Genomic DNA, 15,515 nt, shown 5'->3' with positions numbered 1-15,515 from the left:
CAACAACTTAGCAACTGAGGGAGAAGAAGGCAAACAATACAAAGAATCTAATGTGACACTTAGCTCACACTTTATTAAATAAAACCCGTGGGAGTTGTTGTTGTTAGTGTTTTAAATCAAATTAGGTTTTCAGTATAAAATAGCGAATTGGGGCATTCTGGATACAGCTTGATTATTTTCTGAAGACCGCAAGTAATATTTAATCAGCGCAGATAACAAATTGAGAGCCTTGTGCTGTGTCTTTTGCTGGCGTTTCGGCAGCTTTCAAAGGCTCCGCCACCACATGTGGACCCCATATTAGACAATGTGGAGAACTGCAAAAATTAGGGCAAAGATATGTGTCGGCTTCCCATGGAGAGATGCATAACTCTGTCATGAATCTGCACAGTTGCATGGACACTGTGAGAGAGAGGGGGGAGGGAGGGAGGGTGGGAGAAGGAGAGGGAGATACAGAGAGGAAGATGACCACTCTGGGGAAATCCCTCAGCCTTTGGCTATCTGCAGGCCCACAAACAAGTCCATGTGTCAGGCTCTGTGCTTCGGGAGGGTCAGAGAGCTTTCGCATATGGTGAAAGAGCTGTCTGTTTACTCTGGGATGTTCCCGGATGAAGGGTGACATCAGAATACAGAAGCAATCGCTGGGTCCAAACCCATGCTTGCCTCAGAGCATGACACCAAGAACGTTAACATTCAGACTACTGATAAGTTTCTTGCCCAGAAAGACCTTCCATGATTAAGAAAAAAGAAAAAATAAATCTGATTATCGGTCACCATTTTGGTTGGACGTGGTGGTAACCCTTTGACTCACTTACGTTGCGCACATCATCTGGAAAGGCTGACCGCTGGAGAAGGACATCGTGCTTACTGTATCAAAAGTACCGTGGACTGCCAAAGAACAAACAAATCCACAGCCAGAAAGAAGGCTCCTTCGAAGTGAGGAGGGCGAGGCTTCGTCTCATTTACTTTGGACATGTTGTCCTGGAAAAGGACATCGTGTTTGGTAAAGTCGAGGGGCAGGGGAAAAGAGGAAGGCCCTCAACAAGACGGATGGACGGACACAACTGTCTCAACAACGGGCTCACAAAGAAGAACTTGGAGGATGATGGAGAACAGGGCGATGTCTCACTCTGTTGTCCTTATGGCCACCAGGGGTCAGGACCGACTCGACTGTACTGAACAACCCCATGAAGCGACACTGCAGCTGACGGAAATGCTCGGGAGCCGGGGTAGCACAACGGCTTTGACAATGGACGCCAACATGACGGAGATGATGAAGATGGCTCAGGGCCAGGCGAAGTTTCATTTGACTCTGATACATGAGGTCACCATGAGTCGATGAAAATTAACAACAGCAACTCTAAATCAATCAATTCCCTGCAAGTAGTTCATCCATTCAGTGAACATGTATGGAAGCATCTGCTTGGGTGGCAGGCGTCCGTGCTCAGCACTGAGACCTGGAGAATTTTGACACCTGGCCTACCTTTTCAGAGCTCCAACTCCAAGGCCTCAAGATATAAGGTGATAAGAGATAACACAAAGTGTTGCCTATAAATAACTTTAGCCGCGTTGCTAGACATGGTGTCCTGGTCGCCAGTCTGCTCTTGCTGTGAGCATGACTTCTGCCCTCTTGGTTAGTCACCAGAAGAAAGCTGGGGTCTCCCAGCTGGCCATTCAGCTTCCATCCCTGACCCCTACCTCCAGGTGGCTGTCACAGTGCTCTTTGTAAAACACAAGGTGAGCTCTGGCCATGGATGGAAGACGCTGAGTGAACTGGCTGTGCTGAGCCCATAGCTGCCTTCTGCCCGCCCTGCCTTCCCATCCCCCGTGCCTGGGCACACACAGTCCCTCTGCCCAGAATGACCCTGCTCCTCTCGAGCCTGCTAGAGGATGCCCACCTCTCCTTGACGGCTCACCTCAGCTTTGTCTGTGTCTCCCTCACTGGCCCACCCAAAGCTGAGTTACTCTCTGCTGTGGTCGGAGCCTGGGAGGCCACCACCAAGACAGGCTGGCTTCCCCCTGTGTGCTCCTCATCCCTGCATGACCCTCACCCCTAGTATTCCTGACAGCTCAGGGAGTATCTGTGGGTTCCTGAGGGTGAGGTTCTGTTCTGGTCATCCGCGGGCTCTAGTCCATAGCAAAATCTTCACTGCAGTGCAGAAGGAGGGCGGGGGAGTGAAAAGCACCCTGGTTAGTTTTGAGTTCCGTGAGCGTGTCCAAGTCTTCTTCTTCTGAAATCATGTGCTTCGAACTTTTGGCATATTCAAATGGCCTTCAGAGCGAAACACAATGACAGAGTTGGGGCAAGAAGGGACTCAGCCTGGGCTTGCATTTATACTTGGTCACTGTCAGCTGAGGGGACTTTGAAAGACTGACCTCTCCATGTCTCAGCTGCTTCATCTGTAAAGCAGAGGGAAACTAGACATTGAGCTAATTCTGTCTCAGTTACAAACCATCGTTGTTGACATTTAACCCAAAAAAACAAAATCCAAACCACTCACTGCCATCAAGTTGATGCTGTCGGATAAGTGACCCTACAGGGCAGGACGGAATGTCCCCGTGAGTTTCCAAGATTGTTAACTATATGCAGGGTTCCACGAAATTTCTAAACAGGGAGGGGGGCCAGTTCACTGTCCCTCAGACCCGTTGGAGGGCCGGACTATAGTTTGTTTGTTTTTTTAAACCATGAACAAATTCCTATGCACACTGCACATATCTTATTTTGGAGTGAAAAACAAAACGGGGCAAAAAACCCCAGCGGCCTGGATAAATATTCTCAGCGGGCTGCATGTGGCCCGCGGGCCGTAGTTTGAGGACCCCTGATTAACAGGAATGGAAAACCCTGTCTTTCTGCTGCGGAGCGACTGGTGGTTTCAAACTGCTTCCCTTGCGGATTGCAGCCCAATGTATAACCAGTAGGCCACCAGGGCTCCATTTACTTTATGTAAAGTGCTTGTGGTACAACTAGCTAAGGGAGGTGGCTGGGAACTTGGAGGAGGCCCCGGGAGCCCTTTGGGGGCCTCTTCTACGTGGGCACATACAGTCACTGTAGCAAAATGTAACTCGATATTATTGACTAGTGTAAAGTGTTTCTTGTATTATCTTTAGTATTATTATTTCATCAGTGGCATTATGGTGATAGGAGGTAATTGTATTAATATCCTTACTTCAAATGAGAAGATGAGACACTTTGTATGCCTTTTCTAGACCTCCTCCCCCAACCAAGCTCACTGCCCTAGACTCCATCAGACCCAAACTGCAAGCACCTCTTTGGGGGGTTTTTTGCTGTTGTTTTTTTCTGAGATCTGAATGATCTGTGAAAACCAAAGCCTGAGACTCGCTGCTTTAAATAATCTAGAACCCTAAAGTGGACATAAAACAGAGAAGAAATTAAAAAAAACAATTCACTGCCATCAAGTTGATGCTGGCTCACAGTACCCCTGGAAGGAGAGGGCAGAAAGGTATTCCTGTGGGCTTCTTGGACGGTACCTCTTTACAGAAGCAGAAAGCCTCGTCTTTCTCCCACAGGGCAGATGGTAGTTTTGATCTACTGACCTTGCTGCTGGCAGCTCAACACATAACCACTCCAGCACCAGGGCCAAGATGTACAGCCCAAACAGTCTCACTGATAGGGGTCCTGGCATCACCAACTGAAACGAGCTGAGAAGAAAGGGCCAGAAGGTCTTTCTTGGATGAAAGCCTTGGCCACTGGAACATGGCAGACGTGTAAGCCAATTGGAACTCCAGGGGGAGAGGGCTGAGAACATGCTGATTGGTTACCAAGGTGATGCCCAAAGAATGTCACAGCTCCTCTGGACAATCAGGCTCCCCAGAGGAAGCCACCTCTTTGGAGGAAAATCCTATTGTTACCAGTATGCTATATGCTGATTGGCCTTTTACTAACTTTAATGAGGGGTGAGTTCAAAGGTTGCACTACTTGAGCAAAAATTCAAAAATGGAAAAGACAGGTGTTTACGGATCAAATAAACACAGACACAACGCAACAGACTCTTTGAGCTCAGGTTTCATTATTACTAAAATAGAGGAGACCGACGAGCCAAAGGAAAAAGGCAAGGCAGTGACCTTAAATATAAATCTTTAGAGTTTTAGAGTTTTTCTAACACATTCTTTCTCAAATCACTATAAATCATGAATTAATGTGTCTATTTCTTTAGGCAGAGCCCTCCTGACATCAGCAATAGTTAAATATACAGTTTAAAGAAAATAATTTCATGGCAGCAACTTGAAACCAATGGCAAGTTCTGGTTAATTAATTCCTGTCCATCCTGCCCCATCCCCGAATCCTTCCTGACATGTGAGCTAGAGAAGGGTCCCCCTTTAGAACCGCGGCTTGCCTGGTCAGCAGTCTACCCAGCACCTAGTACAGTGTCTGGCAGACAGACTGTTCTCAATGCATTTGCTACTTTGCAGGGAGCAAAAGGGAGGGAGCTAGCACCCCTTGGAGACCTACGTTGTGTAAGGTTGCACATGAAGTTGTTTTCACATTTAGACATCGTCTAAAGTATACTTATGTCTTCATTTATTATTGCTATTCAAAGATAGTCAGAGACAGCTTACTGATTCAGCACAGGTCTGGGGAGACAGAGATTTTCCACCTTCCAATCGACCCGGGTCTCCCCTGTGTTTACAAAGCACCTATAATCCTGAAGCTTTCACTCAAGGAGTTCCCATGAGGCTCACTGACTTTATGGTGCCTTCTACCATTACTAAGTAGAGCTTCTCTGACTAGCACCATCTCTTAGACGCCACACGTGGCGCTGTGTGGATTGTTTTCCTTGGCCGTGTGATCAGAAGGGGTCAATAGTCAGAGGAAGACATCATGTGCGGTCAAGTGGAGTGCCAGTGAGGGCAAGGGAGACCCTTGGAATGGCCTGGCACGGCTGCCTCGACAACGGATCTGCGCATGCTGGATGATGCCCAGGCAGGCAATGTCTGTGCTGCCTGAAGTCAACTTGACTCCAGCCTACCTACTATGTGCGCCTGGCAAGTGATTTAATGGCCCGTGGCCCTCAATTTCCTCCTGCATCTCAGCTCTCGTTGTAAACTTTTGCCTTTGAAATCTAAGTATCTGCAAAAGGAGGCAAACGCAGATAGTTATAACTTTAAAAATACTATGAACTGACAGCTTGTGGATCCAAAAGTCAAGTAAGCTAACTTTTTAAAAGCAATTTCATGCCTGTTCCTTCAGACCAGTTCCCAAACCAAACCAAACTCACTGCCGTCCAGGTGACTCTGACGTGGGTAGTGACTGCGTAGGGCAGGGCAGTACTGCCCCGTGGGTTTCGGAGTCTGTGACTCTGCAGGCGTAGGAAGCCTCAGCTTTCCCCCTCAGAGCCACCGATCGTTTGCAGACCACCAACGAACCCGCTTGGTCACCAGTGCTCCTCAGAGCAGCCATGGGTCCCCTATGAAAGGTGGACCTATGCAGAACGATCATACTGTGACTCAATGACAGGGGATCCTGAAAACGACAACGGGGAAACCAAAATGAAGCCTCGTTTCCAACATCTTTGCCCTCCAGTCTCACTTTGGCACCTGAGCAGTAGGATCTACTGACCAAGTAGACTATTTGAACAATACTTTTGGGGAATTCAGATCGTGACCAAGATTACAGCTGGCAAAGTGGGCTGGGAAACCCGACACCCAAGCAGACCGGAGTATGAGAACAAAGTGAGGTATATTGATTTTATTGGACACTTTGAATTTATTGTAGGTTGCTCCTAGTTTCCTGTCTCAGCCCTTTGGTGCGCATGGAATTGCCGTCAGGATCGTTGAGGCTATCGCGCTCCTTCACTCCTCCGTCCCCACAGTCCCCACCGACCGAGAGAAAATACGCCTCAGGACCAAAAAGAGGAAGGAAAAAAAGGAGGGGGAAATATGCAAAGCTTTAGTTGAGGAATGGCAGAAGCTCTGGAAAAAAACCTGAAAAAGCAATGAAGATGAAAATGGAAACTCCGTGAAAATTAATGTAGTGTAGAATTGGCGACCATACCACTTATTTCTTTATACAAACAGAAGAAAGGGCCCGCTTATGGGGTGCACCCAAATAATTCACGGGTGGTGAAACCATTAGAGACCTGCAATTTCTTGCCTCAGCAGTGGAATAAATCTCGTGTGTTACAAATGGCGTGTGCTCACACACATGTTCCTCAGTAGGTCCTCTCTCACCCCTCTCCCCATCTCGACGTACGGGGGCCCTTTAGGGGTTTTTGTTGTCATTCATTTATTTTGACACACACTTTGGATGAAAGCCGCGTAGGGTGGGAGATGCAGCCTAGCGTCCTCACTGCCCTCACAGACGCGTCATTCAAATGGCCTGCGTTTGGGGCATGGTTTTGCTCTTACCCTGCAAGCACCATGCAGAGGCAACCATTCACGATTCGAATCTGGCAGCGCGACGCCTCAGTGGACATTGAGGCAGAGGTAACATCCCCCGTCCTCCCCGCTCCCCTGGGTCTTGGTCTGGTATAGTGAACATTCATAGAATGATTGAAAGCTGGCCTCGCGGAAAGCTTTTTCCCTAAAGAACGTATCCTCACTATGACATTGTTCCGGCGAATTCTACGGCGCAGATTGATATTCCGACTTAACAGAGGTTGCAAAAGGCAATCTGCAATGCTTGAAATCAAGCGGCTACTGAGAATTTTCACCAAGTAAACACGCATAATCTGAATTCAAATGCACAGGGACACAGGGCAACCAACCAGAAAACCAAACCCACTGCCCCCGAGTCCAAACCCATTGCCCCCGAGCCCGTTCCTACTTAGGGTGACCCTCCAGGAGAGAGCAGGGCTTCTGAGGCAACAAGTCTTTACTGGACTGCTTCACCTCTGCCCTGGAGAGCCGCCAGGGCCGAGCCACTGCCTCTTGGTTGGCAGCCAACGCTTGGTCCGCGGTGCCACCATGGTTTCCTTTTGCTATGGGGAAAGTAAGGGAGTTACAGATTCACAAGAACGGTTTGTAAGAGCTACCTTCTGGGGCAAGTGGAAATACAACTGACTGCCAGGGAGCTGTTCCCCACAGAAGAGCCAGCTTTTGAAAATCACATTAAAGCCGGTGCGATTAGCCAATAGGATGATCAGCCTGCTCACAGCAAGGATCCTGTGATAATATCTCATCCACAGAGCCTTACTTTGCTTCTCTGCTACAGTTTGCGGAGACGCGGGGAGAGCGGGAGTGAGACGTCTCGGGATTTTCACGTGAATTAACCACTTGAAGGGCTAGTAGCAATCAGGACAGGCTGGTGGGATTGAGGACGAGACAAAAGCTGAGGGCTGTTGGGTGACCAGGCCGAAGCCACAGGGCGGGCATCAGTGCTCCAGTCTGTGCCCTTTCACGGTACTCGGATACCCCAAGATGACTGTATTAAGGAGACCCGAGACCAAGTGTATTCAGGGCTGCAAACAGGTAACGCACTCGGTTGCTGATCGAAAGGAAGATCCAAATCCATATGTGCCGCAGAAGAAAGTCCTGGGGATCTTTGTCTGAAAATCAGGCACGGAAAACGCTGAGAAGCGTTTGTCTGTTGCTGCATGAACCACGCATTCGGTTTGCATTGGTCCATCTGATGGCCTGTCTGTCTGTCCTTTGTTCACCCTTCACTCCTCCTCTTACTTTCTGACATTCTTTCTCTGGGGCAGCTTGAGTGCTGCCCTGTTTCTTGCCTCTCAGTCATTTTGTCTGTCTCCTGTGCCTTCCCCGGGGGCCCCTGTGGTTTTGTGTCCTTGGCCAGTTGTGTGGTCCTGCTCGGCTTTCAGGCAATTTCAAGTCTTTGACCACAGCCTTGTCCCCTCGCTTCTTTCCTCATTTCTTACCACTCCACTCACGCTTGGCTTCCGTGTTAAGAAAAAGACGTTCTTTTTCTATCTTTCCTGCAGGGCTTCATGCCCCGCCCCTGTAACTGGGCACATTCTAGGTGGGCAACAGTCAGTTGCCAACTGCAGTGCCACCTTTAGGCCAATGTGACATCTTCTCGATTCAGTGTTTCCCACCTAAAAAATGGAAAGGGGTCTTAGTATCTACCCCTGATAAAGTATGTGTAGCATCTCAATTGGAGGTATCTGTGGCTTAAAGGGAAAAAAAAATGTGTCCAGGCTCCTGGTGAAATGAATGTCACCTTGTAAGTATGTGAGCATGGCCCTGGGGGCTCTGTTCCAGGTCGTCATTCATTTGGTGACTTTGCCATTCCTTTGCACCTCCAAGTTCGCTTCTGGGCTCTCTGCAGCCAGCAGGTGAGGGCGAGGACTGAGTGCTTGTGGGTCATCACGTGGGAGGCTTCCTGCTCAGAAGTGTCCCACATCACTCCTGATCATATTCCAACTAAAACCACGGGGCACTTCCCAAGTGCTGGCAAGGCTGGGAACACAGCTTTTCGGAGTCCTTGTGTGGTGCAACGGGCTGACATTGTCAGCTGCGGACTGAACTGAAGGTTGGCCACTCCAGGGGCCCAGAGAGGCCTCCGAAGGAAGGCCAAGCCTCTGCTTCCCCAAACCACGTCCCTGAAAACCTGAGGGAGCAGAGCTCTGACCTCGGTGGGGCTTCCCTGAGGCGGGCCAGGAAAGGAAGAGAACAAAGAGGTGAGGTGGCCTGATGGTTCCACACTTGGCTGCTCAGTTGGCGGTCTGCACCCCCAGGGGGCTCGGTGGGAGAAGACTGCAGGGAAGCAAGCTGTAGTGGACAGTTCCGTTCTACCACGTGGGGCTGACAGGAGTGAAAATCGACCCAAGGGCACCTAAGAAAACAACAATACCAAGGGGGCAGGGGAAATGGATCTTGAATACATACCCTTAGAGCACTGTATCTGCCCCCAACAATGTTTATCCTCACTTTCACAGCTTCCCATCTTACAGCTAAGGAAAATGCCACCTTCTTCCTGAGGTGGCGCTTTGCCAATGAAAAATAACATCCTTAAAAGCTAGGGATGTTCAATGGTTCCATCTAGTTAGCCACAGCCAAGGGCTTGTTGCTCACGTGTCGCTCACGGTGTGGATGGATTTGCTTCTGAGAGAGGGAGACACAAATACATGTTTGCCTTTGAGGCATCTAGGACTGATGACTGCATCTGATCGTCACCATGTCACGTGTGAGACCCGAGCTTGCATTAACCCCGCCTCCTTGTGCCTTTCCCTTCTCTTGCCTGCCGCCCCATCCGTTCACGCAAGCACCCATTCAGCAATCTTTCCCAGGCCTGCTGATTGAGGGAGGACGGAAGGGGCCACTCCCACGGTCACCCACAGCCTTGTGGCGGAGGCATAAATGTCAGGACAATCACAGGAGGCATTCAACTTCAGAGGGAAAGACCAGGCAACACGGGAACTATGGAACTATGGGAATGATCCTTTTAAGGGGTGGTAGACATTACTATGCACTATTTAATTCCTTCCCCAAACTATCTGAGCTATGGCTGACTTGAAGCCCACTGTTGGTGAAATCCAGGGTCGGGAATCTTTCCTCCAGTAGAGGTGGCAATTATTCATGATTTATGGGGTTCGCTCTGACCCCCAAACACTGGTCAATACAACGGCAGATTTAAGCTAATAATAGAACGCTGAGCCCCTAGAAATACAGCACGTGGCCCAGCCAGCGGTCACCGTCGGCTGCAGACACCGGCCATTGCGGCCTCTTCCTGATGTGGTTAGAGACGCTTTCACAGCTCTAAGTGTCGGGCAGGCTGAGGGGCTCCCGTAGAGGGGGACACAGAACAGTTCGGCTTTATTCCGCGTAGGTTTTAATCTCGAGGTTCGGGAACCGGGCAGATTTAGTCATTTATTTTTGAGCTCATGGAAAGCAGGGGTTGATAGCAACAGCTTACCCCCGTTAGCAGGCAGGCTCCCCACACAGCTGTGCTGGCCTATTTCAATTAGGATCCTTTTGGACTGACATCACCGCTGGTATGCCAGGCCTAAGCTGCTCCTGAGCCAGCACTGCCAATCAAGCCAAAATCCAACCACATGGTATGGTTTTTATGATGTAGACAGAGAATGCCATGAACTTGTCTCATTCTGGTGCAAACACAGAGTCTGAAGGCAGCTCTCCAGGCGAAGAAGATTGGGAACAACGGCAAGCCTATAAAGCTCAGAGGCAGACACATTCTCCTGCGATTATCTCAACACACGTAGCCAGTAGGCTATTCATTATGACTCAAGGCAAGCGCTCACTCAAGGGAAGACTCTGGTCCTCACACTGCCGAGAGGTCACTTTTGGGTCACGAGACCATGAGACACACAGTAGAGGATGCAGAGGGAAATGGAAGCCATCAGACCCGAAGTGTCACACCTGGGTCTCGAAAGGCACTTGAATTAAAACAATGAGCTGTCACTTGGCTGTGGAAGGGGGTTTAAGTCAGGAAAGGCTGCGTGTGCTGAAAGAAGCGGAGAGCCAGGAGATCACCCCTCTAAGTCTTTCGCAGACATTGAAGATGGTGCTTCAGAAAAAAACACTCTTCCAGGGGCTGCACGCCACCCAGAAATGCACAGGACGGGATGCTCTGTTTTCCCTGGAGGGGGTTGACATTTTTATTTTTTATTACAGCCCGCCCAATGAGAGACTCCCAAACCACGGACCGTGTCTTATCGGAAACCTAAGTTCCGGGTGACATGCATAAAAATATTTTCACCCACAAATGGCAAAGCTGAGTAAAAACACTCATAAGTAACTAGTACAAAGGTTAACTCCTTGTTAGTGAAAAGAAAAAATGGCCCACCATCCCCAAGGTTCCATTTGTAGGAGATAATAAAGAGCTTTGTGTAGCTCGAAAGATTGAGTAATAGCCTGCCCTAGGGGGTGCTGGAGACCCGCTGTCCACGTTATTCATACAAATACATTGTGGTGAAGAGGTATACACACACACACACACGCAGTTGTGTAAAGGCATGCATGCATACCTGTAAGCATTCACTTCCACACCCTCCCTCACCAGCAGTCTTCAACAGTCATCTCATCTTGCAAGGACAAAACGTTCCTCCTGTCACTGGGCTGGGCTGCAGTTCACCAGTGACCACTGTTGGGCAGTTTTTCCTCAGCTTCTAGGAGACGACGGAACTGGTTCACATGAAAAAAATAACGCAGGGCAGAAAGTGGCCCTGAACAGACTGAAACACTAAAACCAGGAGCCGAGAAAATAAAAAACGTAGCTGACCATGTCTAGACATGAAAGTTGAGAAAAACACGAAGAGCAATGTTTCAATAACGGCTTCACTGTGTCTTGTAGCTTTATGTGTGAAACCCTAAAGCTTCATTAAAGACCAGCTAGGTGTGAGACGTAGAAATGGAGTCCGTTTAGTAGTTATAGAGAGGTGCTTGTGCACGTGTATGGACACACACACACACACACACACAGACACTGGAGCCGGGCACAATCTACTGTAAATAAGGGATTTAACATTCATTCCACAAGCTAGTGGTGCTTCTCGCCATCCAAGATGTAGCCACTTAGATAATCGTAGACAAGAGTGCCAGAGTGGCTGAAGGGAACGGGCTATTGTGTTTGACTAGTTTCCATGTATAAATTAGTGCAGGGAAGAAAAAGAAATTCTACAGAAAAACACATGTACTTTATTATAATTCCTAGTGTTACCCTTGCAACTCCCACAATAGCATGCAAAAGAGCTGAAAACCACTGAAAAGAAACAAAAAGCGAAGGCAAACTTGATGAAATGCCTGCCTGACAAGAAATGGCTTGACTTTAGGTTTGGAGGGACACAAGGATCGATGGCCGGTCATGGGTCTTGTCGCATTCCTCTGAACTGAACAATTCGGACAAAGGAAGCAGAGTGTAAGAGAGGCGTAGGAGGGAAGTTTGGGAAAGTGATGTTGTGTGGTTTCATGTGAACTGAATACACGCACACACACACACACACACACACATGCACGCTCGCACACACCCTCTTGATCAGGAATACTGGTCTCATTGTGTCCAGAGTAAAAGAGAAGCCTATGTTGTATGGATTTTGCATGACAATATGGGTGGTCACCTAAAACAGATACAAAAGAGCCTGGGACCTCTTTCCTTTATAAGTAATATTCCATGGACCAATGGCTATAATGGAACTTGAGCAAACCACATTTGGTATTTGCACACACACACAAGCGAATGATCCAGTTGTCAATGAAATGGCTATTTTAAGATTTTTTTTTAAAACTGGGTTTTCCTCTAAAACAAACAGGGTGTTTTCCATCCAATTAAGCTGAAAGTACATTCCAAAATTCTGTAAATGAATTCTAAGTATAGATAGAATGTAACGTCTAAAAGGATTATTGGGGTGGGCCTGGGAGGTGGGTGGGGTGGGGGGAGATCACTCAACTCAATTTCTCAATCAAAACTGAAGGGTGAGTGGGCAGTGACACACTTGTAGTTCCAAGTCAACTACTGATCAGACTAAAGGCCACCTTGCCTGAAGCTAAGAATTTCATTTTGGCACCAAATCTGAAGTGAGAAGTGAATAAGCAAGTCTAACAAGGGCTCAGAATGTGATGCATATATTTCATGGCCAAGATGATCCAAGAAGCCTACATATCTCCCACAGACAGTGGAGATCAAGCTAAGCCGACCCTTTCAACATTGCTAAGTGGTTTACAAGCGAAGTTCTTACAAGTTGCTACTATTTTCTCTCTGTTATTTATTTAACGTTTGAATTCAAATGCAAGCTTTTTTTTTCCCTTATCTGTAAAATGGGTTTTAATCTGCAGGCTGACTGGGAAAAACCATTGCGATTCTTTGCAAACAACTAGCCTAGTGTTTAGCACGTTGGGACACATGATACATGGTAGCTATGATGAGGGCTGTCACTACCCTGCCAAGGGCTGTATCCAGGCCCTCGGCAGTCATCCCTGTTTCTTTTCTAGTACAATCCTCAGAAACTGAACTCATTTAAATGGCAAACAGAAAGCAGCCCTGAAGTTCACTTTGTTTTGTCCTCATAACAATTAGTGTAATTGAAGCAAAATACACTTTAAGTCTTTACTTTAATAAATGAATGCTACCCTACCCCATATGTATGTCTAATTTTATCTGGCCAAACACACAGATGAATATCAGGATATCAAAGATGGACATAATGCATTTTCCAAATGGGTCACAAAGCAATCTATTCCTGAATGGGAAAGTTTTACTCAGGTATAATGAGATCATAACTTCCACATGAAAATATAAAATAAACCAGCATGTCTTAGTAATTTGCTTTGTGATGCAACATAATAGGGAAATAGCAGATACTTTTAAAAACTCAGGGAGAAGGAAAGAGGAGACAAACTACTGGTGTTTATAAGCAGCAAATCCCATATGGAAAAAATGAGGCATCTTTCCTTCACGGTTTGTTCCACAAGTCAGAAATCATACCTACACCTTCTACTTTTTATATCCCTCAGAGTAGTGAAAACTTAAAAGAGTTAAAATTCAGTTGGCCTTTAAATTTCCATGAAAAAAAAATGCAACAGACACTGGATTTCCACATTGATGCTATTGGCCATGCACCATTATAATTCCCTGGCCACACTGATGCAGAATATTAAAAAATTGGGAATATATGAAATATTTTTATATGAAATATTTAATCACTGCCTATAGACTCTATCTGACAAACCCTTCCAGAGTTTTTCAGTGTGCACTAAACGGCTTGCTTCCCTGATCAAAATTCTCGGGCAGATTAAATTTGTTAGCTTCTAATCAGAACAGAACATTCCTTCCCCATCAACAAATCAACGCAAGCTATATGTTTGCTGCATTTTTTTTCCCCGTTGGTCACATTCTTGCCTTGCTACCTCCTGCAGAAGTCCTGGCAAGTCTGGTGTGGTGGTGTCAGTAGTGGTGGGGAGCCCTTCAGGTGAAGTGCCCCAAACTGCTGGCCCAGAATACTCTGGTTGGGGGAAAAAAGTGCTGCTATTAATATTTTGAGAGTAGATGGTTTGGGGACATGTTCATTTTCAGCCCATGAAACCCTGTCGGAATCTCGATGGGACATTGGCTCTGAATCAAAGCGGCCGTGTGCCATGATGGGCTGGAGCACAGCACCTGGCACTGCCATGGCAGAGAATAACCCGGCAAACTCGGCATCATTAGTGTTTGCTTCTCCTTCACAAGTGGGTCTGAGCTCACACACTACCATGCTCCCTTCAGAAGGATGAGCATTCACTTGGCTCGATAGGTAACTTGTGATTCTGAGCTACAATCCGGGTTGGTTATGAAGCGGCATTTATTCCTCTTTACCTGATCCCTCATGACCAGTAAAGAAAGAAAAGGGAGACAACAAGCCAACACCGAAACTCTTTGCCATTAAGCCTATTCCAGTTCACAGCGTCCTCAGAGGACAGAGCAGGCAAGTCGTCTTGATAGAAGCAGCCTGCCACTCCTGTCTCCTAAGGAACAACTGGTGGGTTTGAACCACTGACTTTTTGCTCTGTGGCTGTTTTAACCACACTGTTCCACTGAGGATCCTTGTACATATTCATGGAAGTGGGGGGGGGGAGGGGGTTTCCACAAAAAAGCAATGGGGTAAAAGCCCCTCACAGCCCATCCTTCAAAGAAAAAAAATTCCAGAAACACCACAATGAACGAGTTTGATTTCAGGACGCCTGTGCTCCACATTCCAAGCACACATACTGCCATTTATACAGTTCTTAGCTCACAAACGTCTACCGGGTATATTCCAAAGTTCATGCCTCTGTTTTATCATATACCTGCAACCAGGTCCAGACAAATCCCATAGGCTTTATTTTGCGGGGGAAGTTGGGGCGACAGCTCAAGTTTTTCTTTCTCTCTCCCTCATGTCACTTACTTCACCTGAAGTTTTAAGGTAAAGAGACAGACATACATTCACAGGGACACACACTAACACCCCACAACACACCACTTCAACAGCACCCAGCATGGCAAAGGAGTGAAATGAAAAGGCATTTACCAGGAGCAGGAGAGCCAGGAAGAGGAGCGATGTGCCAGGAGCTGCCCGCCGGCAGCATTTCATACTTGGATCCTTGCCGGAATCCGAATGGGACACTGCATAAGCTGCTAAATGCTCCTCTGCCTGCTGTCACATCCAGTCCTGGTGCTAACACTCTGGTCCTGCCTATCAGCTCCCATCAGCTCCACTCACATTTCCTGGCCGAGGGGCGGGTGGGTGGATGGGTGGGGGGTAAGCTGAATGGAATCTCTTGGAGCAGGCAGCCAGCCAATCAGGCTCCTGCTAATCAGACATGCTGAATAACAAAGCCAGGGGGGACAGGGAAAGTGTAGCAGTACTAGGGAGAAGCAGGGGCGGGGGAATGCGAGAAAGAGAAATGGAGCTCTTGGCTGAGCCAGAAGAGAAGTGCAAAAGATGCAGACTTGTGGGGGGGGGGGGGGGGGGGGGAAAGGAGGAGGAGGAAGGGGAGGAAGAGGAGGGGGAGGAGGAGGGAGGCAGGGGAGGATGACGCCAAACCCTCCCTGTGCTTTGAAGGAACCTGGGTCCGTTCTTTGTGAATTGCGTTTCTATTTGCCATTTGCCCGTGCGGCTGCCTGCTGCTTT

At 47.9% G+C, this 15,515-nt stretch overlaps 1 protein-coding gene across 2 annotated transcripts in view; it reads right to left on the bottom strand.

The window, feature by feature from the left end:
* Nucleotides 1-15,230, bottom strand: part of ADAMTSL1 (ADAMTS like 1) — a 394,101-nt gene extending 378,871 nt beyond the window's left edge. The window contains exon 1 of one of the 2 annotated variants that reach the window (XM_075559969.1): nucleotides 14,913-15,230. In XM_075559969.1, coding sequence (XP_075416084.1) covers nucleotides 14,913-14,975 — 63 coding nt within the window. In that variant the 5' untranslated portion in view covers nucleotides 14,976-15,230. The remainder of the gene's footprint in view (nucleotides 1-14,912) is intronic. The other variant, XM_075559968.1, reaches the window with a different exon arrangement.
* Nucleotides 15,231-15,515: the final 285 nt, after the last annotated feature.

The sequence above is a fragment of the Tenrec ecaudatus genome, chromosome 10 (genome assembly GCF_050624435.1).
Source record: "Tenrec ecaudatus isolate mTenEca1 chromosome 10, mTenEca1.hap1, whole genome shotgun sequence".
In the NCBI taxonomy this organism is placed as follows: Eukaryota; Metazoa; Chordata; class Mammalia; order Afrosoricida; family Tenrecidae; genus Tenrec; species Tenrec ecaudatus.
Note: the sequence above shows the minus strand (reverse complement) of the source record. Positions and strands in the feature narration are given on the sequence as shown.